The sequence below is a fragment of the Cydia splendana genome, chromosome Z, assembly GCF_910591565.1.
Source record: "Cydia splendana chromosome Z, ilCydSple1.2, whole genome shotgun sequence".
NCBI classification, from domain to species: domain Eukaryota; kingdom Metazoa; phylum Arthropoda; class Insecta; order Lepidoptera; family Tortricidae; genus Cydia; species Cydia splendana.
Window position 1 is genome coordinate 28,327,921 of NC_085987.1, and position 12,751 is coordinate 28,340,671.

Sequence of the window (12,751 nt, forward strand, 5' to 3'; positions counted from 1 at the left end):
TTACGCATTGATTGTTGCGGATGTTGCCGAACTGAACGTCGAACTTGCTCCAGAATGTCGGCCGTTCTCTCAGAGGCTGGGCGTCCGCCAGGCATTATTGCTATGGTCGAGCCGGTTGTTTAAACCATTATGATCAATTTGCGTATAACATTAAAACTTGGAACCTCACGTTAATCTCGTAAATGGTATTCCTGTCGATACACCCGTCGTGCAGTTATCACCGATTTAGGGTTTTGGTAAAAAGCTCATACACAAAATGCAGGCTCCGCTCCTGTGTACTGCTCTATGCCGAGTAAATTTCCACGAAACGAGGCGTATAGCAACATACCCCCCCGCTGCACCCCGCCAAGCGGTTTCGAAAAATTCAAGATTAAAACTACCAACACCCTTTTGGCCCACCCTGTACAAATTCTTAAATACATAGAAAACATCCATGACTCAGGAATAAATATCTGTGATCATCACACAAATGAATGCCCTTACCGGGATTCGAACCCAGGACCATCGGCTTCATAGGCAGGGTCCCTTCCCTACCCACTAGGCCAGACCGGTCGTTATGTCAGTTTACTCTTCCTAATTTTGTTATTATCAGTATAATACGATTTATTCACGTTCAGCTTTTAAAATAATGACACAAATATATTGACGCGACTTTAATGTCTTGATACTCTCCTTGTTGCCTTGGCTATGGGTGCTTAATTATATATTTTTGAGTACTTTGTATAAGTACTGATATATTTTCAGGGCAAAAGGTCTTACTAAAACTGTCCGGCAAGATGTTGCTTAAAGTCCGTTTTCTATTAGGCATGCTTGTATGGAGAGGTATACATTTTGGGCTACAGCAATGCCATTTGGTACGGGTACACGTCCATCTGAGCCCAAAACGCCCGGTAGCCAGTTTGCCGGGTCAAAGTTCAGAGCTCCCGGCGCTCAGAAAAAAATTCTGGCGGATAAGTTTGGACCTTTCAGTCAAGTTTGGTGTCGTTATCAAATAACTAGATGATGCTCAATTCGTTCTCCATGCAAGTTTTTTTAGGGTTCTGTAGCAAAATATGACGCAATCCTTAAAATAATGAACTTTTAGTAGTGACACAATGCAAAAAAAGCTGTATAGTTTGATATTTTTGTATTAAACTTGGGTTATAAAAATACTGTTCGATAGCCCATTTAATGTAGATTATAAAAACATTAATAGTTCATATATATTTAACTATTTTCAATGTAAAATAAAATAATTATTGAACGTAGCTACTTGATTTTTGCGGGCGGCGCGCGGGCGTCAAGAAGCTTGGGTGCGAGTGTCTACTGTGGACCCAAAGTCCTAAGGCTGCTCAAGCATACCTAGCAATTAATAAGATGTCGATGCGTGAAATTTTGCAGTACCAGGTTGAAACAATTGCATTTCAAACACCAGCTCAAAATGTACTGAGTTTGTGGAGGTGGTTTTGAATAAAATTAATTCACAAACGTATATTGTACGTCCGTGATGGATTAACTGTTGGTTCTTAAATGTATATTGTCAACACCTTTGTACACAACTTATACAATAAATCTCATCTTATCTTATATTATATTATCTTATCTTTTATTAGTATTTATCATTATTTTTAACAATGTTACCGGCCTTCGTTTATAAATTGAAGATGATTAAAAATCACACTAATATTATAAAGGCGAAAGTTTGTGACTGTGTGTGTTTGTTACTTCTTCACGCTCAAGTGGCTGGACCAATTCAGCCTGGATTAACATATAGGCTTATTCTGAACCACGGGTAACTCCGCGGGGCGCAGCTAGTATAATATTGAAAAGAAGAAAGACATAGGTAAGGAGAGAAAAATACATTTGTTTTACTTAATAATAAATAAAAGAACGATGACCGCTCAGGCCCGCAAGACTTTGTTGTGGAATCTCTCAGGGCGACAGTCTGTCTCCCCTGTGGTTATGCCTAGCTCTAAATCCCCTCAAGACCCTGCGGTGCTGCTTCGGAGAGAGGGTGAAGTCATTTCTCAACTTCTGTACATGGATGACCTCAAATTATTTGCACCAAATAGCCAAGACTTGTTGGAGCTGCTGAAAACCATCGAAGTCTACAGTAGTGCCATCAACATGGAGTTTGGTGTCGATAAACGTGCGGTTATACATGTACAGCGGGTAAAGGTGATAAATTCAACAAATTTACAACTTTCTGAGACAATGTCTTTCAGATCTATGTCTGAATCAGAAACCTATATTTATACCTTGGCATGTCACAGTCGTTGGGTATTGATGAGGACGAGGGTATTAGACGGTCGGTGAATGAGCGCTTTTTCAGTTGGCTCACAAAAGTCCTTAACAGTCTTTATCAGAAGGCAACAAAGTGCGCGGCTTCTGCGCCTGGGTAATGCCCCTACTCACAAACTCCTTTGGCATACTAAGGTGGACTCAGACCGAGCTGGATGCACTGGATCGTAGGGTCCGACAGCTGCTCATCACACACCGTATGCTACACCCACGCTCTTCTGTTATGAGCAGAGATCGGACAGATTGGCGTCATTGCTCGCAATAATGTGGACATGACTCCAAATTTGATTAAATAATTAACCATTTAATTATTTTATTATTTTTTTCCTGAGATTTAATTTTGTTCCCTATACTCAATAAATAGGACTTAAATATATTTTTGATATAAAAAAAGTACCTACAGAAAGTTTGGAAAACGTACTGATTATTTTCTTTAATAAATTTACATTATAAGAAATCTTTGTGTTATTTATTGATTAGGAATCAAAATTAAGCCTCAGATAAGAAATTAATTAAATGATTAATTATTTAATCAATTTTGGAGTCATGTCCACATTATTGCGAGTAATGACGCAAATTTGTCCGATCTCTGGTTATGAGATTGTACATCCCACGGAAATGTGGAGGTCGCGGCTTTCTAAACGCCAAAAATCTCCACAACCGTGAGGTGTACAATCTCAGGCATGATTTCCTCAAGAACGATTCTGGGCTGCATCGTGATGTGGTGGCAGCAGACAGGGGCCTCACGCCGCTCTCTTTGGCAAACGAGAACTGGCACAAACCTGTAGTACTAAGCACCGAGGACCACAAGGCGGTATGGAAGGATAAGCAGCTACAAGGGCGGTTCTATAAGACCCTCATGGGACCCAATGTATAACTGCCCGCGTCGGTGAAGTGGCTACGATTCGGGGGTATCGTCTTGGGTCGTCCCATTCGTCGTTTTTCGTCAAGCTCTTAAATTAGTCCTTTTCTGCTTTCGTCACTCATTCTACATTGAAAGCCACCGACGATTGTGACGAATGTAGAATGAGTGACGAAAGCAGAATCGGACTAATTTAAGAACATGACGAAAAACGAATGGGACGACCCTAGACGATACGACCACTTCGGAGAAACCGAGGTTTTGCCTGTGCAATTGCGGATGAAGTTATCATGACGAATAACTACCGGAGATATATCTTGAAGGATGGTACGGCCGACATTTGTCGGGCATGCCGCCGTCCCGGAGAGTCACTCAGGCATATTATCTCCGGTTGCTCTCATCTTGCTAAGTGTGGCGAGTACTTACTTGCACAGACATAATCTCGTAGCCAGAATTATTCACCAGCATCTTGCTCTCCTATACGGCCTTGTGGACCGCGAAGTGCCGTACCTACTACAAGTACTCATCTGCGCCAGTTCTCGAAAATGGTCGTGCCATGCTCTATTGGGATCGGTCTATCATCCCTGACAGGGCTAATGTTGCCAATAAGCCTGACATCATCTGATAGACCGATCGCAGCGCCAGACCGCGCTCGTCACCATCCCCCATGATGAGAATCTCGTGAAAGCCGAGAAGGACAAATCCAGCAAGTACCTAGACTTGGCTCACGAGATAACCGCCATGTGGGATGTAGACTGGGCAATAATTGTGTCGAATCATTGTTCCGATAGTCATGTCAGCGAACGGTCTTATAGCGAAGCGAAGAGTCTCGACCAACACCTAGCAAGACTCTCGCTGGGTATATCGCATTTCACGGTAGATCAGATGCAGAAGGTGGTAATTTTGGATACGGCGCGTATTGTACGTCGGTTCCTCACTCTGCGGCCCTGAACACTAGACCTGACCTGAACCTGAACTTGGGCCCTGCCCGCGGCACCCTAGGTTAGGTTTTTTATAATGTGATTACGAGTAATTATATGCATTGTTTATTGCTCTACCTAAGTGTTTCATATTTTACTTTTATATTCATATTATAAAATGCCTAACTTAAGAAGAAGAATAAATAAAGAGAATAATAAATAATAATAAGAGAATAGTTATGATATTATTGTAAGCACTTTAATTTATAGATATTATGAAAGCTATTTTATTTAAGCTACATTTTGCTACGGAACCCTAAAAAACTGGTATGGAGAATGAATTGGGCATCATCTAGTTACCTGATAACGACACCAAACTTGACTGAAAGTTCCAAACTAATCCGCCAGAATTTTTTTTCTGAGCGTCGGGAGCTTTGTGTCCTGTACAACATGTCTATTAAGGTTTTCATTAAAGAAGATAGGGTGTCATGTAAATAATGCATTCGTTGTTTCGTAGAAAGTGGACAGTTCCATCTGAGCTCGCAACGCTTCCACGCGTTGTACGTGAGCGGCGAGCGTCGTGCCTAATGTCAACGAATACCGTTCTATTCGCACACTCATGTGTATTGTATAGTATAACGATAACTATCAGTCTCGTCTCCAACACTAATTAAACTACCTTGTCCGAAAGGCATAAAGTCCTGCTAACTTGCTTTTGGAAATGTTAACCGGGACTTGTTCGTGACCGTGTGAGATGCCAGATTTCTAGTTAAAGTTATGACTTCTATTCTGTGCATGTCCGATTTAATCCTAGCTCACCGACCAGCAAAGGGCACATGTTAATTGTGGTATACAGCACCAGTGTGCAATAAGTATAATAGCAGTTTATTATACTAAAGTAACTTGAGTAAATAATTTCTAAAAATAAATTATAGATAGTCGTGGTTTCTCGTGGGCTACACTCTGCGAGGAATATCGTCTTATAGAAAAGTTTCATATTTTCCAAATGAGATGGGTATAAATAGATGTAGAGCATTGATTGAAAGTATTGCACACAGCTGTAACTTGTAAGCACATACAATTAAATATAAATAAATAAAATAATAAGATTTTTTTATAATTTCTGTTTTCTGAGTGTTTATTAGCATATACAACTCATTCGCAAACCGCAAGTGTGATGCGCGCCGTCATTGCTTTTAAAATTGCTTTGGTCCTCTACTTAATCAGTTAGAGCAGCGGTCGGCAACCTTTTAGCAGCCAAGGGCCAATAGTAGTTAACGGAGGAGACGCGGGCCGTACTTTGTTAATATTTATGACTTTATGAGACATTGTCGTTTGTCACTATTACATACAAAATAGCCAAGGCGCCTCTCGGGCCGCAAGTGACAGTTTCGCGAGCCGCATGCGGCCCGCGGGCCGCAGGTTGCCGACCGCAGATCCAGAGCATCAATCTCTTTTTTTTAAACAGGAATTCATTTTTAGTAGCTATGCAACTGGAACGAAGAATTTTGTGAGCATAAATGTAAAAACTTTTGTTATATTCCTGGTGTCTAAAACTATATAAAAACTATTGAAAAATGTTATCCAGTTAAACAAAATTTGCACTTAGTTTAATAGTAGTCGTATTGTTTATTCCTTGTTCCTTAGATCCTTAGGCTATTTTATTTCAAGTCACAAGTGTCTTTATTATTTGTAATGAATTTGGCACCGTGCCATTTTTAATTAAATACTGATGCCCTTGCGCGGCATTGACGTAACGGACAGTGCATCTGGAATGCTAAACTACCTTCATACCGAATGTGTTTATAAAAATGACAGGGATGGTAGTTCAGGCTGAATACAATGGGGACGCGTATGGTGTGCGTCTAGATAATATTTATAATATAATCGTTCCATTTAACAATTGCCCTTTGTAAATTTACTCCTGTTATGTGAACAATTTAGTCTGCATAATAAATATTGCCATAGTGAACTGCAATACTAGCATGAGGATGGGAATTTCTCATCTTATCTTACTGTTAATTATTCACACAGTAATAGTTACTAGTGGTGTGTTATTTAAACACGATTTTCAAAGTGATTTGCTATGTTCACTGCGCTGTTAATACATAAAAGAAAAAGAAAGAAGCCAATAACATCTATACAAGGCGCCACTGGTGATATATTTTAAAGCTTCTGGGCTGCCCATATCCATAAAATCGGATATAAAATTGCCGGTGATGGATGAGCTTTAACTACCAATAAAACTACCACTGAGCCCTAATTGTTGGACAGCTAGACTATACTCGTAGCGTTTAAGGGTTTCTGTTGGAGCCGTGAGCAGAATTTTATGTGTCGGTAATAAAGTTAACTGTTTAGTTTAAACCGCACTTACTCTCTATCGCATGCGTTGTTTTCTTATAATTATTGCCAGCTAATAATGGTCGTAACTTTATTTGGGAGAAATAACTATGAAATTACTAACTATAATATTTGAATTTTGTAATAGTAACACTTGTAAAGTTTAAAACTTCTCAAGTTGTGTTCTGTCATGTTTCGTAACAATATGTAGTATATCCTCCGAAAACTGTTAAAACAAAAAATTATATCACAAAAATTGTGACTCTATCCCGATTAAAAATGATTTAGTTACATCAAATAATTAGTAGGACTGTAGGCCGTAGGAGGATATAAGTTTCTAAATATAATTTGAAAGCTTTTCCACTATATAATAAGTTACAAAAAATTTACGATAAAGAGTTTAAGTATTCATTATTTAAAAGAAAATTATAAAAAATAACATTGAAATTGAGATAATCATTTTGACTTGATTGAAATTTTTGGTGAGCGTCGTCGACGACAATAAAGTGATCGAAGGTATTATGTATTATAGATTATTGTGCGAGAGTGGATGGTTGAAAACCGTTCTGTTCCGACTGGGCGCTGACGCGCAAGGAATGCGCCTCGCTCCGGCGACAGTAGAAAACGACGCGTATTATGGAATGTTCGCATTTCCATCGGCGCTTCATGTACACGTTACATTAATTAGCCGATCACGATGCGCCGCAATCATATTCAATCTACATATTTACAAGTTTTACTGTTCTGATAGCCTAGCGAGAAAGTTGATCTTTTTACAAGCTTTTATTTAACTTGCCCTGTTAATATGTATGTATGTTATTTTGTTCGTGTGGGTCTTTGATCTTGGAAGCTAAATTTGATCGAGTTTGCATACATTTGTAATCGGTTGACAATGCAATATTATGATGACATGGTGTTGATCTGATGATGGAGACAGGTGGTGGCTATGGGAACTTTCAACTCTGTGATAAAACAATGGAAACGAATTGTGTTTTAGGTTGTTATAATTGTCTCGATGTACTATTACTTACCTGTGGAAGAAAAGTGCACTCAGCGATAAAAGCTTGTACCAAAAACTATTTTTATTCCAAAAACTCATTTTTTTTACCTACTTTAAAATGGAAACTCATAATCTTACCTTAATATTAGGTTGGATTTGCAACGAGTTTGTTGAGTTTTAATTCAAATAGCTAGTATTAAAAGCTGTCTATTAGTATCAAAAACCTAATAAAGTAGATAACTTGAAGCAGGCTATCCGCCAATTGGATAGAAATTACCCAGCGATCGAAATACTTTATCCCCAAAATCCTTGAATCCTTGAAGTAATCTTTAAACCAAATATTACTAAAACAATCTTTGAGACCTTGTCTATGCCTTTGAAGCTTCGAACGGTGGCACCGGTACTTGCGATCCTGGCTAGATATGACCTAACTAGGTAAGACAATCAGCAGCCACCCAAACTTCCGAGACACGAGATAGACCGGGAGATAGTGACACATTTTACTGGGTCATTTGTACCAGTATGGCGGTTCGTCAGGGGTCTAAGTGCGTAATGAAGGAAATAAAAATTATGGTCATAGCGCTGGTACCGGCGGCCCAATCGCGTGGGCGTTAGTCGAACGTGTCGGATAAAATACGAGTGTCGAACGATTTGTTCCACAAAAATCCTCGTATTTTCCGATAGTCCATTAAAAGAAGTAGGCGGTAGCGTAATGCCATACTTCTCCGGTGTGACTTACAGCCCACCATACTGAGGCGATCACATTAATTAAAAAAAAACAATTCAATCATTTGTGCCAAGCTAATTTTTGCACAGGTGATCATCGTCGAGCAGCCATTCGTGGACATCACCATGCCATACTTTTCGGATGGTTCCAAATGGCCGCCATACCGCCGCAAGGGAGTTAATTTTTTTTATATTGCTAAACGATTTGTACCATCTTGAAATTTTTTTTCAACACTTTCTGTGTGATCATAAATGGAAATCTCATAATGCCATACCTGTAGGAGGTGGCAAATATGTACAATTTTTATTTTTTATTTCAAGTATGGTGCCCCTTTTTCCCCCTATTAGAAGTATGGCAAATATAATAATGGTCACATTGCATCATATAATTTCCAAAAATCCAAATGCCATACTGGTACAAATCATCAAATTTTTATTTTTTATTTTAGGTCTTGGCTTAAGTCTCACAGTCGTCCGCCCCGTAGTTATAATCTGGAATATTTTTATTTAGGTATAATTGTATCCAAACAAACAGAATATGATGATGCCATGCTGTAAAACATTATTTTACGTATTGTATAGTCGTATTTTTGAAACGTAGCGATTAAATAAGTTTTTCAAGTATGGCAGCACTTTTTCCTCCTACTATAAGTATGGCAATTATAATAACGGTCACATTTTATCAAATACTCTCCAAAAATTTAAATGCAATACTGGTACAAATCGTTTATCAAAAAAAAAAAATTTACTCCCTTGCGGCGGTATGGCGGCCATTTGGAACCGTCCGAAGAGTATGGCATGGTGATGTCCATGAATGGCTGCTCGACGATGATCACCTGTGCAAAAATTAGCTTGGCACAAATGATTGAATTGTTTTCTTTTAAATTAATGTGTTCGCCTCAGTATGGCGGGCTGTAAGTCACACCGGAGAAGTATGGCATTACGCTACCGCCTACTTCTTTTTTATGGACTATCGGAAAATACGAGGATTTTTGTGGAACAAATCGTTCGACACTCGTATTTTATCCGACACGTTCGACTAACGCCCACGCGATTGGGCCGCCGGTACCAGCGCTATGACCATCATTTTTCTTTCCTTCATTACGTACTTAGACCCCTGACGAACCGCCATACTGGTACAAATGACCCAGTAAAATGTGTCACTATCTCCCGGTCTAAGAGTTCAATTCAGCAAGCGTGGAAATGACTAATGACAGTGATAAATTGGTATCATTATAATAATCAAGTGATGATCAATTGATCATTTTATAGTTTCTTATTAATGAATAATCACTATTATTAAAGAATAAAATCTACTTGATGTAAATCCAAATGAGCAGTGAGGGAAAATCAAAAAGTATAGGAACTAGCTCAATCGTTTTGTCCGCCAAAGAAAACCGGGCTCATACTACGACCTAGTGGAACCCTGGTTACCATCTGCGCTCGAGCTCCATTCATTCCATTATATTAAAGGGATCTGGTTATTCCCACTAGTTACCACCAAGTTCTTACCAGTGGTAACTACTGGGATTTTTTTTCCCACCTTTTACCACTGGTAACTACTGGGAATAAAAATTCCCAGTAGTTACCACCAAGCCGAGTTGGTGGTAACTAGTGGGATTTTTTTTCCCACTAACATTATGGATAAAGACGGATGCCACAATGTTTTATGCTCCACGGAAAAATATAACATCGTCTAAGCTGACCTTATGTTTCTGTTGTTCGGAAACTAAAATTATAGAAATACCAGTGTTAGATTATTAGGACGGCAATGCGTTGTTTATTACCGATATGTTAAAATGTCAATTTGGACGGATGTCCACATCCGACGTTATGGAATACGAGTCGACATACCATGTAACATTACTGAAAAGTAAATCAATCGGAATGTGGTGTTTATTTTATAACTTACGAAAGTCCAGCAATGTATACAATTAAACAAGGCACGGTATTGACAGAACGTCGGCGTCGTATACAATAAAGAGAGGAAATTGGCGTAAGAGATTTACTATCCAACCGTAACATAACAGTGCGCGCCGTGCAATTGTAGGTCACTTGTGAAGTCAGTATCGGGAATACTGCATTACCTTACTTATTATATGCAATAAATTAGGTTTTGGTGCATAAGTGACGAACTTCAGTAGTTTAAATTACCGGTGAAATGGACATTTTTGTGTAAAATGCTCAAATATCACCGGCGGTCTCATAGACACAAGTCACCGGTACGGTGTTTACGATGGAGGTGAGTTTATAGAGAATTTGTGTTTACCATCATACGATTCTTAATTATGTATATGACGAAAATTAGACAGTACTACTAAAGTACTACTAAATGTGCACGATATTACTATAACGTACCGCTAGAAGATTTCGATCTAGCCACCGGCGGCCTTACTGCTCTAGCATGGTCCAGCACAATTCCGTCAACAGCAATGATTTATTGAGTTTACTAAAAAAATAGGATTCTTCAACCTATTCAACTGGAAATTACAGGTAGGCTATACTCGTCTTTCATACATTTCTTGTTTGTGGCAATGGCGGCGCTTGGTCATTTCAATATTCTTACTAGACTGATCAGGTGGACAAATAAATAACTATTAAAATCATAATTAAGTATATCAGAAATAAAATTAGGCTTTTTCGGCTGTGACTAAATTCTGACCTGTAGGCCTGGATAAGTTTGTTAAAATAAAAATGTATATCCACTCCTAGACTCTCAATTTTATGACTAGTTTATCCAAATGAATTAATAAAGATTTGATGTCAGGTCTTCGGGCGACTCGGACGCGGCGAGTACCACCGCCGTGGAGACGACGCTAGAGCGACTGCGGGGTACGCGGGGCGCGCTCGAGGAGCTCTGGTCAGACCGCGAACGGCGGCTTGAACTCACGCTGCAGCTCCGGCACTTCGAGCGGGACGCGCTAGAGGTTTGTACCTGTATTAACTAGAGCGGCGGTCGGCAACCTGCGGCCCGCGGGCCGCATGCGGCTCGTGAAACTGTCACTTGCGGCCTGCGAGCCTCTCTGGCTATGTAATATTGAGAAACGATAATGTCTGATAAAGTCATAAATATTAACAAAGTGCGGCCCGCGTCAACTTACTCATCGTTAACTACGCTACTAAAACTACGCAAAAAAAGGTTGCCGTCCGCTGAACTAGAGGATCGAGGTTGATGAGGTTGACAGGCGACTAGGGCGCTACCAACGCCAACGCCGGCCAGCAGCGGCGGGGCAACAGGGCGCGCTGTCAGTCTGGTCCGACCGCAAGCGGCGGCATTGAGCTCATGATGTAGCTATGCATCATATATAGGTATATATGTGAGATGGTAAATGTTCACACGGAGAGTTAAAGTTGTACGACAACTTTTGCAATGTGCGGCCGGCGCTTATATTAATCAAATATTTTCATAAATTGGTTAAAGGTATGATTTCCTTTCCTATATTGCTGTAGCTTCCGTCTAAACAAATGACGATGTGTACACACACCTAGTTGCAAAAGTACATGGCCACTAAGAATAAATTCCATCTTCTTTCCCTTCATCCAAAATTTGCAGAACATTGGTATAGTGTTAATCGATGGCGTTTTCCAGGTGTCTTCCCGGCTGGAACTGTGGGGCGACGAGTTGCAGCGCACGGAGCCCCCGCGGGACCCGCAGCAGGCCGAGCAGGCGCTGGCGGCGCACAACGAGAGCGTCGCCAGGATGCAACACGCCACCTTCCAGGTAATCTATATATCAACCTCAATCATATCGGGTAAAGCTCCTTCATAATATCAATACGAAAGTACACATTATTGCACTTGAATGTAGGTATAATTTCCGTCCAAATTCACTCGATACTCACTCTACTCGTTTAATTTTTCTAGTTATAAAATAATAAAATTTCAGAAATTGGTGATTAGCTAAGATGTAATTTGACACAACTTTTTAGGGCAGACCTTTATTGCTTGCTTACAAGCTCCATTTTATTATAAGAGATATGTTCTAATCTTCAAATAGTTTTTCTTATTCAGTCATGACTTAATGCATACAGTAGCGACCAAAAGTATTTTGACAATGATAATAACTTTGGTATTGTATGAAACATATTAGTTTTTTCAAATGAATTTATGATAGTTTAATCAATGGCTTAAAAGCTCCTTGAAACACGTAAAAAGCTTAGTTTCATCGAATGAAAATATAAACTTGGCAACAAAAAATGACAATTTACTGGTTCAAAAGTATTTTGACACGGTTCTTTTATACAATTTTTTTGAGAACAGAGCTGCAGAATTAGATATTTTGGAAGTAATTACATCTGAATACTTCTCTTAATATGCCAAACATAAAGCATATTCGAACGATTTCAAGCAAGCTCGGCTGCACTTTAGAAAGATAAGTAGCAAGCTGAGGTTTCGCGGACTTTTGGTGTATCACTGCATCTGTTTTCTGTATTCGGTTGCTATGGAATAAGCAGTTCAAGGCTCGAAACTGCATCACAAATAAGCCTAGAAGCGGTTGTCCTCGAAAAACCACTTCTACAACTGATCGTCTAATAAAAAAGATTTCAGTTGAACACCCATGGAAGCGTACCGTAACAATTAAAAATTAACTAAAAAAAAACTATAACGTAAAGGTTGTTGTTT

General features: G+C 39.5%; 1 protein-coding gene across 1 annotated transcript in view; it reads left to right on the forward strand.

Annotated features, from left to right (window-relative positions):
* Positions 1-12,751, forward strand: part of LOC134804909 (triple functional domain protein) — a 170,114-nt gene that overhangs the window by 31,733 nt on the left and 125,630 nt on the right. The window contains exons 13-14 of the mRNA XM_063778229.1: positions 10,896-11,055; positions 11,718-11,849. Coding sequence (XP_063634299.1) covers positions 10,896-11,055; positions 11,718-11,849 — 292 coding nt within the window. The remainder of the gene's footprint in view (positions 1-10,895; positions 11,056-11,717; positions 11,850-12,751) is intronic.